At 41.8% G+C, this 21,552-nt stretch overlaps 1 protein-coding gene across 9 annotated transcripts in view; it reads left to right on the top strand.

Annotated features, from left to right (window-relative positions):
- The window catches only part of OSBPL9 (oxysterol binding protein like 9), a 1,355,357-nt gene that overhangs the window by 177,640 nt on the left and 1,156,165 nt on the right, over nucleotides 1-21,552 (top strand). For 4 of the 9 annotated variants that reach the window (XM_085602637.1, XM_085602632.1, XM_085602635.1 and 1 more), the window contains exon 3: nucleotides 11,592-11,690. The exons of the other annotated variants lie outside the window; for them this stretch is intronic. In XM_085602637.1, coding sequence (XP_085458763.1) covers nucleotides 11,592-11,690 — 99 coding nt within the window. The remainder of the gene's footprint in view (nucleotides 1-11,591; nucleotides 11,691-21,552) is intronic. 9 annotated transcript variants of the gene reach the window in all.

Raw genomic sequence — 21,552 nt, 5'->3', positions numbered from 1 at the left:
GGTAGATCATATAAAATGTATCTTTACAATGCATAGGTGAATATATCAGTGTGCAGTTAACTTCTCATTTTGGCAGTTAACTTCTCATTTAAAACAACAATGAGTACACAAATTACTTGTCCCATTCAAGTTCTATTATTCAGCAAGTGTATAGATAATTAGGATGAAGTGAACATCACAGAGTATGGCTGAGACCAGGCAAAGTGGGAGAGTTACTATTCTGTGGTGGTTTGGTGTATAGAATCAAAGTATCGAGCGAGCTCCACATAGGTTTATTGAGAGAGCACCAAGGTGTGAGTTGTCTGCTATTCTGAGAATCGAAAGCCATTCTTGCCACATGTGGAAGGACATTAGTATTCTTCCAATTAGAGAGAATCTGTTTAACGGTTAATATTGGCATCAGATCTATGAGATTTATATCTGTTTCCCTAGATAATCAAGGTGCCCAAGAAATATATAGGAAGGTTTAGGTGTGGGGGTGATACCCAGAGCGTTTCTAATAAAGGCACAGATAGTCTTCCAGTACTTTTGTTGTATGCGGCAGTAGATAATCATGTGTGCTAGGTCCTCATTATGTTTACCGCACTTCCAGCACTTAGGGTTTTGTCTTAGCTTGAGTGTGTATAATTTTTCGGGGGATCCAGAAGGTTCTATGTATGAGCAAGAATCTAGTCTGGGATAACATTGGTGCTACTTTATTCGTAAATAGAGATTTGTAAATGTCATGCCATTAAAAGTTTATGTTGGTTTTGTGTATTTCCGTTCATTATGCAAGGGTAGTTTAGTTGATTTTGGTTAAAGCTGCTTGTAGATCTTAGAGAATATGCATCCAGACTTACAAAAGTTGGAGATGAGGTAGGGCAAGAACAGATTCTTATTCAAATCTGAGTATTTAGAAAGTTGCACCTTTCATTTTAGAAACTTGTAGAAGTACTAGGTTGTTTAATAGTTAACATTCTTGGAGGCTAGAGAAGGGGAGAGGAGTGGTGTCCATATACAGAGGTTTAGCCAGATGTATTCCTTTCTTTGACCAGTCATCCCATAAAACAGGTTTTTCGTCAATTTTAATTCTCAGGTTGTGCCAAAGAGAGATCACACTGGAATTTGGATTCCTATTTTGGAGTAATAGTCCATTCTTAGCTAGGCATTTTTAGTGTTATCCAAGATGTATTTAGAGTGAGGAGGATGAGAGTTTTTATCGTCTGGTATGTAATAATGGGCCTATCTTCAAGTAAGGACTTTACCAAATCAATCCATTCTGGTTTGTAGTCTACTTTCTTAATGAACCGTTTAATGCCTGGTTTGGAAAAGAAATCAGTTTGCTAAATCCTAAAGTTAGGAAGGCCAATACCACCCATTTCTTTAGGAAGTCAAAGTTTAAGTTAAATTCAGTTTTTTTTTACTCTGCCATAAAAAGTTTTTAAAAATAGCATCAGTGTTATGTAGGAAGGCGTCTGAAATTGTAAGTGGAAGCACACTAATTAGATAATCGATTACTGGCGGTGATCATCATTTTTACAGTTTTAGCTCTTCACCACCACAAAAGGAATTTGGGTGACCTATTAAGTAATGTGTCAATCTTCTTGAGGGTAATCGATTGATTATGTTTGATGGTGTCAATGAGACTATTGGTAAATTCTATCCCTAAATATTAGATAAAGCCATGTTGCCATGCAAGACTGCAGTGTCCTAGTATGTCCTAAGATCCATGGTTATTTAGCAGTTTCACTTTGGATTTATCGTTATTGAACGGGTAGGCCGAGACCAAAGAAAATTCTCTCATTGATGTCATTAAAGCCGTAATAGAGGCCGGGGCATCTTCAGTGACTAGTTATTTCTATGTTTTCCCTTGGGTTGGGAAGAAATGGATCTAATGCTAAGAGAAAGAGGGACAGGAAATGTGCCCCCAGCTCTAACCCTCTCAACCGGGTTGTTGTATAAAGCCATTATCATTCTTATAAGTTGTTTACTCAAGTTGAATTTCTTGATGACTGATTTTAGATAAAACCAGTCTACTTTGTCAAACTTTTTTTAGCGTGTAATGTTATAGCTACTGTGGGGTGTGGAGAGTTTTTGGCTTTTTTTTTAATGATGTGGCAATTCTTGTATCATCACTGGATAATCTATTTTCAAAGAATCCAACTTGAGATGGTTGTATGAGTTTAGATATGTATTTTTACAATCTGGCAGAGAATACCATTGCATACATTTTACAGTCTAGGTTTAGTAGTGAAATTGATATGTAGTTGTTTGGTAACATTGCATCCTTCCTTTCCTTCGGAATAACAGTTATGATAGCTTCTGCTGATGTACTTGAGACCGGGCCTGTACTAGAAATGTGTGTGAAGAGATTTAGTAAGGGGGGGTAATAGTGGAGGTAAATGTTTTCAAAAATTGCGCAGTATATACAAGTCAGGCCCGGGGGCTTTACCCAGTTAAAGTTTTTAAATTGCACTTGATATTTTCTCCTTCAAGATGGGTCATCTCTTTGTCTGTTAATTTAGGGAATTTAGTATTACGGAGATCTGTGTTGCATCTGTGTTGCATTTTTCTTCAATTCATGAGGTTATTAGTAGCAAATAATTCCTGATATCAATCTTTACAAGTTTCAGCAATTTTATTTGGATTAGTGTGAACACGTCAATTTATAGCATGTTTTTTGAATTCCATATTTTAAATATGCCGTAATTGTTTCGCCAACTTTGTTAGACCCAAATGCCTGCTCTAGTGCTTTGGATTTTGTTTTATTCATATTTTTTCATGACAATCTCGTTCAGTGTGTATTTAGATCTAGTGGAGATATGATGTTTTTCTAAGTCCATGATTTTGTTTCCTAGTTCCAATAGTTTGTAATTTGTTTCTTTGTTCATTCTAGACCTGAATCGTAAAATTACACCTTTTATTGTAGCGTTCAGTGCCTCCTATCTAGTTAAGTCGAAGGAGTTGTTTGATTATTTTCAAGTAGGAAGTTTTGTATGGCTTCCTCGATTATTTTGGTGGTTGAAGACTTCATTGTTTAATCTCTTTATGGTATATTTTGTTTCTTTCGAAGTACCTGTTTTCGATAGTGCAGTGCAAGTGGTTGGAAATTATTGTTGGTTCAATGGACGTTTGTTTAACATAACTGATTAAGTTTCCTGATATTAATGAAAAGTCAATGCAGGAGTATGAGTTGTGTGGGACCAAGTAGAAAGTATAGTCTCTTGCATCTAGGTTCTGAGTTCTCCATATATCAATGATGTTGAATCTGGAGCAAAGGTTCTTTAAAGCTTTATGGGCCTTGAGGGTCAATAATAGGGTTAAGTGGGAAAATTAAACTTGCCTGCAAAGATAATCATGGCATTGTCGGGGTTTAGGCTTAGTTGAGTAGATACATTTCTCCAGAAAGCTGGGCCATCAGTTGTGGGTGCATAGACATTAACAACGAAAAACTCTGCATTGTTAAGTTTTGATATGATCCATCTCTTTGTTGTTGGTTAGAGTGGAAACTAATTCTATACCAGATTTCCTTGTTATCGGAGTCTGAACGACATTTTTATTCCCAACAGCTTGAGGGGAGGCCACATTGCTAAATTGTTTGTTTACAATTGATGACATGTGTGGTATCAACCTTGGTTTCCTGAAGTAGGATAATTTCACCATGTCATTTGTACCAGTAGTCAATGATTTTTTTATTTTTAATAGAATGGTTAATATTATCTTTATGTTCTGTTTTGTAAATGTAATTTCTATGTATTAAGGTGATCATAGTCTGAGTAGACTGTATTGGCTCATCCGGTGTGATGCTTCACATGCTTTATAGGGACTACAGTATGATTGTGAATTGAGTCACTGCTAGATCTCAATACCTCAGGAGCGGTGAAAGAGGCAGTTAATGTATTCTGAATGCTGCATGTGCTCGTTAGAGGTGGTAATATGTCAAACCCTTATCTGCGGAGTGCTTACTCATGATAAGAGAATTATTTCCTTGTGAAGGAATAGGTGACAACAGTAAAAGGTAAATAAATAGAATTAAGCAAAACATAAGAACGATAAACTCCATCCCATTTCTCAGTCCCACCGCCGACACTACCACCGCCCCCCGCCACCCAAGGCATGTAACAGGCATGGTGACAATGGGAAAACTACTCCCCCCAAGGGCAACAGATTTGTCAGAGAATAAACAGCCATCTATTAGGTATACGTTAAGAGTAGCAATAAACATGGCTGGACAAAGGCAACAATGTTGAAAGATTCAAGATTAAAAGAGTTGGCTAGTCACAATAAACATGCATAATAAGTAGCTTGCTATGTAGCTATCCTTATAAGACTTGCAATGTAATGATGAACAGAACATAGATAACTTAGACCATGGCAGCCACCTACTGTAAATATGCTGGCATTTTAAGGTAGGACAGTATCAAAACATCATAATGAGTGAGTTCATAAAGGCACCATTTCAGGCAACTGTCCACATCAACCAAGAGTTGGGTTTGAGTTAGGACAAGAACGTTCATAGGACCAGTGTAAACCTGCAAACCACTGTAGGGTTCTTTTGAGATTTAGAGACCTAGACAATGATTTATTGATTTCGATATATATATATATATATATATATATATATATATATATATATATCTTCTGGCGGTCGCCAGTAGATAGTTATAGTTAGGACCTATTTTCCATAGGAAATCCGCAACATTCTATTCCCAATAAGTCTGGCGCTGGTTGATGAATCCTCGCAAAATTTTCCAAACTTTTGGCCAGCTCCGCTCCGCTCCTACCTTCAAAGTTTCGCGGTGATCCGTCAAGCGGGGGCTGAGAAAAACAGGGGGGGTCCCAAAACGCCTTTTCTCCATGCAATTTCCCATAGGATCTGTTGTCGCAGCTACAGCCCGAACCGCTGAACGGAATGACACCAAATTTGGCAAAGAGGTAGTCCTCAGTTCAGACTCGTGCCTTTTGCATAAATGGTGTGAATCTGTTCAGTAGTTCCTGAGAAAATTAGGGTAAAAAAGTTAGTGATCTCTATGGCCGGGGAGGATCCGCGGACCCTACCCACACCGTAAGCGCACCCTCCCGGAACCAAGCGTGCACCCTCCCGATCGCGCACTGAATGCTAATTGGCTGTCGAGTGTCTGTCTACATTCGAAACCAGGAACTGTTGGCGGCCATTTTCTGCCTCGGTAGAAGCGAGGCTGAAGAAGCAAGGGGAATAAGTGTGTAAAACATATAAAGGGGGCAGAGTGGAAATACTTTGACCCTCTAGAGGTGCTTAGGGGGTCCCAGAAGGACCCCCTGGGGCCCCCTTTAAAAAAAAAAAAAAATGGCGAAATGCGCGCAGGGTGCGCGCATCCTACCGTGTTGGGTGCACGGATTCTCATGCGTTGGGTGAGCGGATCCAAGGAAAAAAAACTGAAATTTTTGGGAGATAAACATCAAGCTTAAGTGTTTTGTTCTTGAGTGGCTCTAAAAAGAGCCGTTGTGTTCATTGAGAGTTTTTGGTACTTATAAGTAAGTACCTATACAGAGTCTAAAGTTGTTGAGGAAGACTGTTTCCTTCATTAGTAAAGTGTACTCCATCTCTCCTATACATCTCTTGCATATGAAAGCGCAGATTGTTATTGTAAATAGACCCCATTCTATAGTCCCGGCGAAAAGCAGAAACAGATTTATTCACAATTTAAAAAAATTATAGAATTAGATGTAAAAATATATTACTTTTAAGACTAGTTTAGAGTTTGTCTTCAATTAATATTCACATGAAATACATATGGCGACTAGCATGCGAAGAAGCTAATAAACATTTGCACAAAGAAAACGGTCCGTGTCTGTACTATCTGGGGCAGGTGCCACGAGGAGGCAGCCTTAACTGGGAAGCAGAATTGGAGGATATATATATATATATATATATATATATATATATCATAGACGCAGATGACGCAGCGCAGAAGCGCGTAAACGTCGCGTTACGTACATCGAACGTGTCGCGTATAGGCTGGGTGTCGCGTACCTGTCGCATTGCGATCGCCCACTAAACACGTACCCAACGCATATCATGCACTGATGCTAACGCGTAGGGATCGAGAACGGTGCGCATAGGGTGCGCGGATCCAAAAACATGGAAAAATAATATATAAAATAAAGTTTTGAACATATAGTTAAAGAAATATTTTTACAAATATAAAAAAATATGTTTGAAAAACCCAATAAAAACAAATATTTTTTAATTTTTTAAAGAATTAGTTAAAAAAATAAATTTAAAAAATGGTGATAAAAAAGAATTTCAAAAAAACATAATTAATGAAATTGACCCACTGAATTTGAAAAATATAGAAATCCAATGAAAATCATTAAACATGATATCTTTAGAGATAAGTTATAGATAGGAATTAGCATTTAAAAAACCTTTGAAATTCACTAAAAAACCATAGGTTTCAGGGGCATTATAGTTAGGAATTGGCATTTAAAAAACCTTTGAAATTCACTGAAAAAACCATAGGTTTCAGGGGCGTTATAGTTAGCTGGACATTTCCCTCGTACAAAACCCTAGAAATTCCCCTGTTATAGTTAGTTCAGCTAACTATAACTCGCGCCCTCGCAATGCACTGTTGATGACGTCCCATATTACATCACTCATGACATGGTCAGTGACATCACTGATGACATCACTGATGACGTCATCCATGTGATAAATTAGTGCATCTTCTCACACCCTAATATAACCTTTGATACACCGACTCAAAATTTCAGACGGCCATTTTGAAAACCATAGATACTCCAATACCAATAACTACACACCCACTCATTGACTCTTAGGTCTACATACATCTCCACTCACTCACCTGTACAGTCACTCATACTTACAGTCACTCTGTACAGGACTATCATATGCAGTTATACACCTATATAGACACTCACACACCGCCAATCATCCATTGAGGTACTGACACATCTAGTCAGTCATGCAAATAAATAATCACAGTCCAATTTACTCACCTATACAGTTAAACACACTCAAGTTCACTTTCTCATAAAAATACTAACAAATTCTGACGCTCTTATACAATTACTGATACAAGCACACACTCATCCATACAGCCACTCCCAAAATCACACATTCTCACATATAGATAGTTATATACTCTTACACACATATACACTGCGTTTCACATATGTAGTTACTGACACATGTACAACTGAGATATACATTCAATCACTAACACACCCTTACATACAGTCACCCAACCATACAGTCCATCACAGATGCACTCTTAAAACCATGCACCCACTGAATCACCCACTCACACATCTATGCACAGTCACACACACCCTACCCACACAAACACTCAGGCACCCATACAGATACTCAGACAACCAATCAATAACCCATATAGACACTCATATAGCTATTCACAAAACCATGCAGTCACTTCTACACCAACACACAGACACATACAGACATTCACACAGTTTAGTCACTAGTCTGCAGTAAGATACATTTAATGACTCACTTAGAGTCAGTTACGCACCTAGAAAATCACCATTCACACACTTATACACCCACTCATTCTTCCAGAGGCCTTTCACTATAAATATATAAAAACTATTTAAACTTTTCAGAAAAACACACATTCACTGGATGATGTCATCAGTGATTTCATTTCAGATGTCATCAGTGATGTCATCAGTGATGTCACTGACCATGTCATGAGTGATGTAATATGTGACATCATCAGCAGTGCATTGCGGGGGCGCGAGTTATAGTTAGCTGAACTAACTATAACAGGGGAATTTCTAGGGTTTTGTACGAGGGAAATTTCCAGCTAACTATAACGCCCCTGAAACCTATGTTTTTTTTTTGTGAATTTCTAAGGTTTTTTAAATGCCAATTCCCAACTATAACGCCCCTGAAACCTTTGGTTTTTTCAGTGTGAATTTTTTTTTATATCCATATATCTATCTATCCATCCCCCCCCCTACTGGCAGTCGCCAGTAGGTAGTTATAGTTAGGACCTATTTTCCATAGGAAATCAGCAACATTCTATTTGGAATAACGTTGGCGTCGATAACTTTTGGCCAGTTCCGCTCCTATCCTGAAAATTTCACGGGGATTCGTCAAGCGGGGGTCGAGAAAAAAGGGGGGTCCCAAAACGCATTTTCCCATAGGACCTGTTGACGCAGCTACAGCCCGAAGTGCTGAACGGAATTACACTAAAGAGGTAGTCCTCAGTTCAGACTCGTGCCTTTTGCTTAAATGGTGTAAATCCGTTCAGTAGTTCCTGAGAGAATCAAAAGTAAAATCACATATATATCTGGGAGGAGCCTAACCACACATCTCATCGTGAGATCTGATTGGCTGTCAGCACTTCATCCAAGAAGTGTTGGCAGCCATCTTGGGACCAATATACATGATAGCACCTCATTAAAAAGCATTGCAGTTAATAGAAGGTTTTAAAGACATTAGTTACATTATAAATCATTTGTTGATGGTACCATACTCATTTTAGTGGTGTGTTCTAAGGTGATTTTACCATGTGAAAAAGCCTTCTGCTGTGATATCATGAATCATGTTTGAGAGAAAACTATTTTCTCATGCTTTTCCCACAGAGATTTGGAAGGTGATCTATAAGCTAAACTGAGAGCATATTTTCTGTAAATTCACATTATCTTTCTCAGTCATGTGAGAATGAAGTCTGACATTCTCAGTAAAACATGTACATCCAACAAGGGCAGAGACTGTCAGTTGATTCCTTTGTGTTCTACTGCAGCTTCCCAGAGTGTTCTAAAGAACAACTAGGGTGCTAACAGTCCTACTTATGACAAACGTATGGCACACCTGAAGCCATCTTGGTTGGAATAAAGTGGTAATTCTTAAAACATTTAATTTAAAAAGGAACAAAATGAGTGGGTTCATTTTGCCATAGAAAGTATGATTAGTGCTGCAGAAAGAAATATTTCTTCTCAAATCCTCTTCTATTTCATTACAAAATTCTGATATGCAGACTGAAACATGCACTTTTAATACCAGCAGCAGACTTCCGTGGTGAGCAGAAGCTTTACTACAGTGATCTAATGAGCAACTAGAGTGCTAACATTCAGAATTTATGGCAAATGTGTGACATATCTGAATACCTTCTTGATGGAATCAAAGTAAACAACTGAAAGCATTTCCTACTGAGGAGACTGCAGTAAATGAGGAAATTAGGAAACTGCATAACAAATAAATCTCCCAAGATAGCCACCAGAGACAAAAGAGCCCAAATGCAGCTCAAATATCACCCAGATGTAGCCCACATGTAGCCGAATGACAGAAGTGTGCAAAACACTTATTTTTTGTGTATTTGCAGTGCAGACTTGTCAGGTATTGGAGTGCTTTACATGAGCATTGGTTACATCACACAAGATCAAATTAATTTTGGTTGTAGACATGGGGAGATTAAGTGATTTGACCAGAATCACAGAATGTTGAGCTGAAGCAGAAACTCCAACCTGGTTACCCAGTTGCAAAGTCTGCAGCTCTGGAAGTAACACCGCATCCTCTCCCCTAGGTGCAACATTTAATCAAGTGGTCAACTGGATAAAAAAACATAAAGATTACAAATAATTTCAAAGTTCTTTGTCGCTATTTGAAAACTCAGAAAATATGTTCTCATTTTAGTTTTTTTAGAGCACTAACCATAGTTTTGATGCAAATAAGACCCTCTCATATATGTAATTTCTAAAGGAAATACTCTAGGTATTACAGTTTTGATTACATCAAGATGACGTCAGGCGTTCCACACTTTTGTAATAAATATAGAATGTTAGCAATCTAGTTGTTCATTGGGATACTGTTGAGAGGCAGAGGCCAGGGGCACGGACTCTGAAAATTGAAGGCAGGTAGGAGAGTGCAGAGGCAACAATTTGACCACACTGGGCAGGCAGGAAGGGCAGTGGCAGCACAACAGACTATGGAGGGCAGTGGAAAGGGGGGCAGGGTCAACAAACCAACAATACAGGACTGGCAAGAGAGGCTGTGGCAATATAATAGACCATTGTGGGCAGAAGGAAGAGGCAGTGGTAGTACAACCATACATGCCAACAGACCCATTTCAGCCAGGAAACGTCCAATGTTTTTAAGCTCAAATGGGCTTTATTTGATCTGTCTCCTGTCTACAATGTCCTCTTTTTCAATGTAACTCAAAGGGGAAAATCAATACCCCAGTTTTTTTTCAAAATCTCCCTCTTACCAAGTTCAAAATGTTCGCAAGTATGGTACATTGGATCATGGTAGGCAGGAGGAATTGGGGTTGGGACATGGAATCGGATAACAGAGGACAGGAGGGACATGGAGAGGTGCACCAAACTGACCCTACAGGGCAGGCATCAGGGTTTGCAGCAGCACAATACACCACACCGCGCATGCGGGACGGCAGTGCAGCACAACAATCCATCCATAGAAAGCAATAGGGAGGGGACAGGACCATGCACATGGACAACAGAGAACAGAGGGGAAAGAGGCAATGGTAGCTAGCTGACCATAATGGACAGACAGGAGAGAAAGCTGCAGCAAAACAGACCATAAAGGGCAGGAGGGACGGACAAGCCAGGACAGAGGGAATAGGGGTCCGCACATGGAAACAGAGGGCTGGGGGCAAGGGGGCAGGTCAGGAGCAGCAAGATGACCATGGAGGTCAGGCAGGATGCGCACTAGAAGCAAGACACACCATGGAGAGCAACAATGAGACTATGATGGCATAAACACAGACCATGGAGGGAAGGTGGGAGGGGGTCAGGGGCAGCTAGCTGACCACACAGGGAAGGTGGGAGGGGCCATGGCAGCACAGAAGACCATGCATGGGAAGCGGGAGGGTTAGTGGCAGCACAATGGCTATGATGGGCAAGAAGGGGAGGGTGCAGGGGCATGCACAAAGGACCATGGAGGATAGAAGGGAGGGAGGACCTGGGCACGGACAAGAGAGTTCAGGGAAAGGGGCCTCACAACAGACCGCGCGGGGCAGGCAGGAGGAGCAGTTGCAGCACAACAGACCAGGGAAGGCAGAATGGTGTGGCAGTAAAATGGACCATGGAGGACAGGAGAAAGGGGATAGGGGCATGGCATGTGGACAGGCAGGGTGGAGGTGGCATGGACAGGTTACAGTCATCTGACAATGCTAGGCAGGTGGGAGGGGAGTGGCAGCTCAACAGAACACTCAGAGTAGATAGGAGTGGCAGGTCCATGGAACATGGTGGGCAAAAAGGATGGAGCAGGGGCATGCACAAAGACATCGGAGGGCAGGGGGAAGGAGAATAGGGGCAGCAAGCTAAGCACAGAGGCTAAGCAGGAGGTCAATGATGGGCCATAGAATTGGGCAATGGAGGGCAGGAGGAGTGGACTGGTACATCATGCTAAATGGAGGGCAGTGGCAGCACATCAGACCATGCATGGCAGGAGGGAGGAGGCTAGTCCATGGATTCAGACAACAGAGGATAGGGAGGAGGTGGATGGGGCAGCAAGCTAACTGTTCAGAGAAGGTGGGTATTAGGAACGTTATTGTTTTTAAAATGTGTGTCTGCGCGAACTACTTAAAATATGAACAAGTATGCAGCATAATCTCACTTTTATTCAGGAAGAAGAGGACGTTTGTGACTATGACTCCGAGCTCACTTGGCAGAATCACCCCCTGACCCTCCACTCCCCATCGCAAAATGTAATGCCCGTGGAAAGGGTAGGTGGACGCCGTGTTATATAGAACATAGTCCTGAGAGCACGATTGAAAATGAAAACTAGATATAGTAAATGGTATAAACTATGCACCAAAAAGTGATATAAGATGAACCGGGCGTGAAATATAATATGCAATACATTGTGCGCAATGACAGATTCATTGGCGAGCGCAAGATAGCACAGGCACTAGTGCGTGCTATGCGATATGCACCTTGGAGTGTAATATGCACAGGGCAGTGTTGTGTAACCTAACTTGTCTCTAAAGTTGTAATATAAACTATGTGGTGGGGAGTGTAACGTTGCATATGCACTGTGACAAAGATATGGATCCAAATTGTAATATGTATGGCATAGCGCTGTGCGTTATAACATAGGCATTGAGGAAGGCACGTTAGATGGGGCAATATAACCCGTGTGAAGGCAAGTGTGGCATGACATATTCACGGGGTGGTGTTACAGTGCACATGGGCTAGAGAGTGTCATAGCATACGCACTAGCTGGTGGAATACAACACAGAGGTGTGAGGCACTCGGCGGGCACTGGTGGGTGTAACACAGCATTGGGCTCAGCCAGGAACACGCTGTGACTCTCAAGTGAGGTTCGTCTCCTTTCCAGAGAGTAAAATAAAAAGTATTACACATCCGGCGGTGGGTGTGTATTTTATTAACCGTGAGGGGGGTTTCTTGCATAGGTTGGTCGAATTTTTGTCGAATCCCCTTTGAATGGCTTGGTGTGCGTGTATATTAAATGTGCCCGTCAATAGCTACCCATGTTTGTATAAATAAACAACAAGGGTGTCTACTTGGAGAGTACCCACCGGCGGGGGCGCCGGGATTAGGCACGGTAGGGCGTCAGACACGTCAGAGCTTCACTAGCGGTGTAAATACATTCCATGTGGATTCATTTTATCCATAGTCGCCTTTTAATGAATATCACGCAAATAGTCATGGTGATAGGTACGTACGGTTTTTCGAGCATGTCCTAGGTGTTTCTATAAATATATATATTTTTTAAATAATAAAAAACAAAGGCCGGCCCCGGGGGATGGGGTCCCCGGGGCCATAAGTGGCCTGAGGAGGGGGGCAATGCAGCCCACTCCTAAAGAATTTAAAAAAAAAAAAAAGGCAATGACCCGGGGGTTGGGGTCCCCGGGGCCGATTAAGGCCTTAGGAGGGCCAAATTAATTTTTTTCAACAAAAAAAATTAGGGTGCCGGCCCTGGGGGATGGGGTCCCCAGGGCCAATAAATTAGTAAAAGAAGGGGGGCCACACAGCCCTCCTTCTTAATAAAATAAATAAAAGACCGGCATCGTGCCGGAGGCCACGCCCCCTCCTTGCAGCACTCTGCAAACGCGCCCCCTGTCCAGTTGTAAGTTGGGGAATTCATTCCCCTTCAATACTGAGGGTCCCTGAGGGCCAACTAGCCCAACAGGTATCTCCAGTATGCGCCAGGGAGCTGCGTTGCAGACAGGTGTTCTGAGGCCACGCCCCTTTTTACACCTCTATGCAATGCAGCTCTGTGGCGCTTACTGGAGGTACCTAGTGGGCTAGTTTGACCCTAGGGACCCTTAGGATTCAAGGGGATTTAATTTCTCAACTTAGAACGGCCACAGGGCGCGTTTACACAGTGGTGAAGGGAGGGGACGGGGCCTGAGGTGACGTGTGCAAACACGCCCTGAGGCGCGTTTTAAGTTGGGGAAATAATTCCCTTTCAATCCTGAGGGACCCTGGGGGCCAACCACCCCACCAGGTGCTTCCCGTAAGCGCCACTGCTCTGCGTTGCAGAGAGGTGGTGCAGGTCGTGCCCCTTTTTACACCTCTCTGCAATGGCACTTACTGGACGTACCTAGTGGCCTATTTTGCCCCTAGGGATCCTCAGGATTCAAGGGGACTTAATCTCCCAACTTAAAAAACGGCCACAGGGCGTGTTTACACAGTGGGGAAGGGAGGGGACGGGGCCTGAGGTGACGTGTGCAAACACCCCTGTGGTGCGTTTTAAGTTGGGGAAATAATTCCCCTTCAATCCTGAGGGACCCTGGGGCCCAACTATCCCACCAGGTGCTACCAGTAAGCGCCACTGCACTGCGTTGCAGAGAGGTGGTCTAGGCCGTGCCCCTTTTTACATCTCTCTGCAACGCAGCTCTGTGGCGCTTACTGGAGGTACCTAGGGGTCTAGTTGGACCCTAGGGTCCCTCAGGATTCAAGGGGACTTAATCTCCCAACTTAAAACGTCCACAGGGCGTGTTTACACAGTGGGGAAGTGAGGGGACGGGGCCTGAGGTGACGTGTGCAAACACGCCCTGTGGCGCGTTTTAAGAGGTAGTTTTAATCCCCTGCCCTATTATATACTAGGGGCTTACAGAGGAGGTCATGCTGATCACAGGGGGACCCCAGCGCATAGTGTTCCCTAGTGTATGTAGGTGTTTTCACTGTATTCTGAGTGTCTTTTAACATAGCACTGGCTCTAGGACTGGTTAGTCAGACTCAGTTACCACCAGTATCCGTTTGAAAAAGTTGAGGGTACAGGATGATTTTGCAACAAGGCTTCTTTCTGCTCTTCTGTTTGTTCTTTCTGCACGTTATCCTTCTTCCTGCACTTTTCTTAGTCTTTGAGGACTTCTGTTGCTTCTTTCTGCATTTCTTTTTTTTCTTTCTGTGCGTTTTTTCTTCTTTCTTCACATGTCCTATATCTGTAGGCATAGTTTGAAATTAGCATTTAAAAAACCTTTGAAATTCACTGAAAAAACCATAGGTTTTAGGCACGTTATAGTTAGGAATTAGCATTTAAAAAACCTTAGAAATTCACTGAAAAAACCATAGATTTCAGGGGCGTTATAGTTAGCTGGACTTTTCACTCGTACAAAACCATTGAACCCCGTTCTAGTTAGTTCAGCTAACTATAACTCGCGCGCCCGCAATGCACTGCTGATGACGTCACATATTACATCACTCATGACATGGTCAGTGACATCACTGATGACATCTCAAATGACATCACTGATGACATCATCCTTGTGATAGAGTGGCAGACCTCCTCTCCCCCTAATATAACCTTTGATACACACATTCAAAAATAGACTAAAATTTTCAAAACAATGGACATACCAATATCAGTTACAACAACCTATTCAGTAATTCTAAGATCCACATACACATCCACTCATTCACCAACAGTCCTATACAGTCACTCATACATGTACTCACTCATCATATGTACTCATACACCTATACATCCTGTTACACAACACCACTCATCCATAGTTACTCACACACATAGTCACTCATGCTAATAAAGAATCAAACATCCATTTACTTGCATATACAGTTATACACACCACCACACTTACTTCTACAGAAACTTACACATACTTAGTCTTTTAAACAATCACTTATAGAAACACATACTTATTCATCCAGGAATTCTTTCAATCTCTCACTCTCACATATACTCACTTATATATACCAATAGTCACATATACTAGTTTAAAACATATGTAGTTACTCATAAAGACACTATTGAGGCAGTCATTCACTCACTAACACACCCATGCACACACTCATCCACCCATACAGTCCTGCACACATGCTGTCTTCAACACATACAAACAGTGAGTCACTCATTCATGCACCTATGCACTACGTAATACCCCCCCACCGAACCATACAGACACTCAGAGACTCATACTGATACTCAAAAAACCAACTAATAACCTATATAGACACTCGTAGCTACTCACCAACCCATGCAGCCACTTATACACAAAGTGAGAGACTGATACAGATATTTACATATTTAAACATTACTCACTAAGCCATGTATTCACTAAGATACACTTAATCAGTCAGTTACACAATCAATTTTTCAAAAACAAATCATCCATTTAGACACTTATATACCCATTTATTCTTCCATCGACCTTGAGATATACATATATAAAACATATGTAATTTTCAGAAAAACACACATTCACTGGATGATGTCATCAGTGATGTCATTTGAGATGTCATCGGTGATGTCATGAGTGATGTCACTGACCATGTCATGAGTGATGTAATATGTGACGTCATCAGCAGTGCATTGCAGGCGCGCGATTTATAGTTAGCTGAACTAACTATAACGGGGGAATTTCAATGGTTTTGTACGAGTGAAAAGTCCAGCTAACTATAACGCCCCTTAAACCTATGGTTTTTTCAGTGAATTTCTAAGGTTTTTTAAATGCTAATTCCTAACTATAACGTGCCTGAAACCTATGGTTTTTTCAGTGAATATATATATATATATATAAATGTGTATTTATGCAGATCTGTGTGTGTGTATATATGTCTGTATGTGAATATATATGTGTATGTGAATATATATGTGTATGTGAATATATGTGTATGTGAATATATATGTGTGTGTGTGTGTGTGTGTGAATATATGTATGTGTGTGTGAATATATACATGTGTGTGAATATATATATATATATGTCTGTGTGTGTGAATATATATATGTCTGTGTGTGTGAATATATATATGTCTGTGTGTGTGAATATATATATTTATGTGTGTGTGAATATATATATTTATGTGTGTGAATATATATGTGTGTGAATATATATGTGTGTGTGTGAATATATATATGTGTGTATGAATATATATGTGTGTGTGTGTGTATATATATATATATATATATGTGTGTGTGTTAATATATATGTGTGTGTGTGTGTGTGTATATACATATATGTGTGTGTATGTGAATATATATATATATTCACTGAAAAAACCATAGGTTTCACACATGTTATAGTAACGAATTAGCATTTAAAAAACCTTGCAAATTCACTTAAAAAACCATAGGTTTCACATATGTTATAGTTAGCTGGACATTTCACTCGTAAAAAACCAATGAAATTCCCCCGTTATAGTTAGTGCAGGCAACTATAACTCACGCAACCGCAATCCTCTGCTGACGACGTCAGATATTACATCACTGTATTTAGACACTTATTTACCCATCTCTTCTTCCATTAATCTTTAGCTATATATATATTACAAATATTTATTTTTCATAAAGACACATATGTCATCAGTGATGTAATATCTGACGTCATCAGCAGAGGATTGCGGTCGCGTGAGTTATAGTTGCCTGCACTAACTATAACGGGGAATTTCATTGGTTTTTTACGAGTGAAATGTCCAGCTAACTATAACATGTGTGAAACCTATGGTTTTTTAAGTGAATTTGCAAGGTTTTTTAAATGCTAATTCGTAACTATAACGTGTGTGAAACCTATGTGTTTTTTCAGTGAATTTGTACGGTTTTTTAAATGCTAAGTTATGTATTTATTAATTTCTTTTTTTTTCAGGTTTTTCACCGTGCGCGCACCCTGCACGCGCTGTGGGCGCTCGGTGCCCTATGCGCACCGAGCGCCCACGGTTCGCAGTGCGTGCGGTGCGCGCACCTCGCGATTTTTTATAAAAAATAAATAAATTGTTTTTTTCTCCCTTGGGGGTCCTTCTGTGACCCCCTGACTAATGCTAGGGGGTCAGGAACTGTCCACTCTGCCCCCTTTTCACGTTCTCCACCTTTTTTTTTCACCCCCTCAGACTGCGAGAGACAAAATGGCGGCCGACACTTCCTGGTTTCGACCGATTCTAATGTTTACCGACATCTAACAACCAATCAGAATTGCGCTCGCGCACGGCAGGGTGCGCGCACGGTGCGCGCGTATATATATTGATATGCTTGTAAATGCTATTTTCTCAGGAAATACTGAACAGATTTACACCAGACCTGCAAAAGGCACTTCCTTGACCTTGTGGCTACCTCTCTGCCAAATTTCACGTAATTCTGTTCAGCGGTTCGGGCTGTAGCTGCTAAGGTCCTATGGAAAAATGCATGGGGAAAACGCGTTTTGGGACCCCCCCTTTTTCTCAGCACCCGCTTGACGAATTAACCCGAGACTTTCAGGGTAGGAGCTGAACGGAGCGCCCCATTAGTTTTGAAAATTTCGCGAGGATTCGTCCACCGGCGCCAAAGTTATTCAAAATAGAATTTTGAGATTTCCTATGGAAACTAGGTTGTAACTATAACTATCTACTGGCGACCGCCAGTAGATAATATATATATGTATATGTGATTAATGAAATTGCAGTTGTTCTTCCACTCCCACACGCCCATTGGTAGTTGCTGCGCCGGTGGAGCCCACTGGACAGTAATATTCCAAAACAAACAAAGAAAGCGCACACTCAGACAATCATTACGAGCCACGGATTTTATTACCATGATAAAATCCGTTACTCTGTAATGATCCCCTGTGTGCGCGCTTACTTGATTTGTTTTGGAATGTATGTGTATATGTGAATATATATGTGTGTATATATATCACCAGACTTTCTCCTCCTAAAAGAGCAGAGCAGAGGACACAGCGGGGTACGTATGGTCGCTTTATTAAAAAACTGGACAGCATGACCGGTTTCGGCTGTGCGCCTTTCTCAAATGCCACAGTTCTGTGCTGAGTTGCCTGCCAAAGTCTCCTTAATAAGCTCCTCCTTTCCCAATGGTGGAAGGCTCACCTGCGCCGCTTTAGCCTGCATGACGTTGCAACAGTCAAATGTTGAGACTGCATGCCCCATAATGCAGCGTGTTGGTTCATACCGCGTTGCAGGAGGTGAAGTCAGCGAAAATACTGGCAATAAAACAACCTTGAGTCCCCAACTTCCAGCCAACCCTATCCGCAGGAACCAAGGCTGAGGGTGTAAGGACAGTGCCAGCACCTATCCAAGCAATCCTGGACCGCCAATTGGCAGCAGCGTCTAGATCCCCTGAAATATGGTCGGCGGGTCGCAATCATCCGATCCCTCGGTACAAAAGTTGCAGTTGCTCATGTAGATGCGACCTCAAAGCGGAAGGGTCCTCTGTTGCGCATCATGAGCACTGCGCTGCATATATCACCAGACTTTCTCCTCCCAGAGGACACAGCGGGGTACGTATGGTTGCTTTATTAAGAAACTGGACTGCATGACCGGTTGCGGGTGTGTGTGTGTGTTTGGGGGGGGGCGGAGAAAGAGAGAGAGGGGGGAGAGAGGGAGGGAGGGAGGGAGGCAGAGAGGGAGAGAATGAGAATGAAAATGAATAGATGTATATATTTTATCCTCCCAATTGCTTAGAAGGAAAACGAAGCCTTGTGCGGTTAGACAAATGTATTGTCAATCAGTCACTTGTCAAACACGTTTGACAAGTGGCTGATTGACAATGAATTTGTCTAACCGCAAAAGGCTTCGTTTTCCTTCTAAGCAATTGGGAGGATTTGGAGGATAATTTAATGGGAACGGCTTCCGTGGGGTCCAAAAACAACGAAGCAACTCTCGTTAAGGAGGAGGCAAACCATACACGGAAGGTTGAGAAAATGTGTATATAAATATATATATGAATTGATAGGGTATCAAGAATATTGCACGGTGCTGTTTTCAGAGCACTGACACCCAACCAGTGTATGTATAGCTTAACACCAATAACTGTTCAAAATCTGGGGAAAAAAAAACTTGTCAAAATGTTGTTTCAAATAATTTGTTTAATCTTCAAAAAATGCTCACAGCTACACAGCCAAAACGTGTTTCGCAACATCATCGCTTCTTCAGGGCATATATCTTGTGCATATAATTTCCCGCTCCTTACATCCACAATTTCACAGAATGTTATCTCATGTTTCACGTTATAATTAACATTTTATCTTTAAGTTCAGTTTGTTTAATCTTAGCGATATTGAATGAGCCTCTTGAAACAGGAATCTGGCCACACAAGAAAACAAGACACTTTGCAAAACTTCCATCTCTGTGTTATTAGTCTCTGCAATGAGGAATACTTGCCTAGATACAGGAATATGTCCATATACAAAGTAGAGAAGATTAATGAACTGCTGTGACATTGCCATGTTACTCTGCTACTGAGCCAAGCGGCAACCAAAAACACGGCTCAATACAGTTCAGCAATCAGCAGATCAGGTGCACGTTTACGGTCTGCGTGGCGTAGAATTGTCATAAGAGGTTTCTGTTTATTTGCAACCGTTGAGTGCGAGATGATTACTATTCTGACTTCGGGACAATCTACCCGTACAGTGGTGCCCTTTTGATTCCAAGATGGCGGCAAGTAGGGATTGCTGTGGACAACGCTGTATTTCACCTTAGTTGGTTGCTCTGGAATTGTTTTTTAAAGCTTTCTGTATGCAAGGGGCAAAATTGCACCACCAGTGTCACTTGTAGGCATGATGTGAGGCTGTGGTAACAATAGTATTATCGATGGTGGGTTCCCCTCAGGACGGAGCTGCAGGCCGCACCGCCATCTTCTTCCTCGTCCAAGCCACACCCCTAGCATCACCATTTTTAGGTCTCGCCTGAGCCAGCGCATGCACTGTTCTGACGAGACATTTAGTGTGTGGGCTTTAAAAAGCCAACCACCGCTTTTTGGCTGGCATAAAGCGTGCGGTTACACGCACAATGACGAGCAGAGGCGCCATCTGGCTTTCCTCTCTCGTCATGGTGCGCGCACATCGCACACCACTCGCCAGCCTGCTTTCACTTTTGCCTTCGCGAGCGCACACCACTAGCGTGCTTTTTTTTCGCGCGCCAGTTGTACTCAAAGTGTCATTCCATTAATATGCAAAGCTGCCAACCAGCTAATCTCGACATATCGTTTGTTTCCTTAATTGCCCTCTCAGGGCAAAAGTGAAGAAAAACGGTAGAATAACAATTTTACTGAACAGGGGAGGCAACTTTTAAAACAACCAAGAACCTTCGGCTCTTACAAGGGCAGCATGCAAATGAGCAAGGACACGGCACGCAAGCGCTGCAGACCTCGCGCCCCCAAACAATCTCCCCCGAGTTCTCGAGATAGCTCGCTTTCAAAATGACATCTCATATTGGTTGGTGTTTCAAAACTGAATTGGATAATTCCCCACCCTTAAAAGACACCATATACCCTCCACATCGACCAATGTCAATTTCGGGGCACACACATTTCTGATTGCATTTTCTTTTCAAAGATCAACACGATTTCACGATGTTCTTCTTTTTGAGTTCTCTTTTAATCACTTGTGATAGTTTTTGTACTTTATACTTTGGTATTTTATGTAATGACTGATATGGAACCGCGGTCTCAACAAAATCGTTTGTACATACTTTGCATACATATTTTAACCCTTGCATGAATCGAATTAGCCATGCTCTTTTCGACATATAACGCAACAAATATTCAATACCAGCCCTACAAGAGCATCCTTCTAGTTCACCGCAGTTAATCCTCGCAGAGGGGCACCGCTGCCTGCCAGCGGACGCCACTCTTCAGTGCGCCACAAACAGAAACCTCCGAGCGCCACGTATCCAAAATGTTATAATTTCTCCTTCATCTGCAGCCTGCCTTTCAAACCGATTGCTCTTGCAGAAGCCTTCATTAAAGCATCATTACTGGTGATGCGGTAATCCATTTAATTACAATTTGTAATGATGCACATGTTCCTAAGTGCCGCGCTGCCAGCCCTGCACTTGATTGGCCTTTGGTTCCGAATAAACACGGGCTCCCCCGTTTCTCCCCGGTGGAGCCGGCTCCAAACCATTTATAATACCGCTTCGGCACGCAGCGGCTCTTTCAGCACAGCTGAAAAGGGGAGTTCCAGAACGAAAATTACGTAGTCACCAGAAACAAGGCAAGATAAACAACAGTGGTGCATTTCTGAAACGCAACCGAACGAAAATCTCGCTCCCTATAATAACAAAGGGAAACGTATGCTCAGCTGCTACCCTTTCCATTGTTTCAGAGTATAGATTAATACATGCAAAAAACAGACGTGTGTATTTGTTAACTTGCTGGTTCAAATCCACCGGGA

The sequence above is a fragment of the Triturus cristatus genome, chromosome 4_2, assembly GCF_964204655.1.
Source record: "Triturus cristatus chromosome 4_2, aTriCri1.1, whole genome shotgun sequence".
In the NCBI taxonomy this organism is placed as follows: domain Eukaryota; kingdom Metazoa; phylum Chordata; class Amphibia; order Caudata; family Salamandridae; genus Triturus; species Triturus cristatus.
This window is presented reverse-complemented; position numbering and strand designations above follow the sequence as displayed.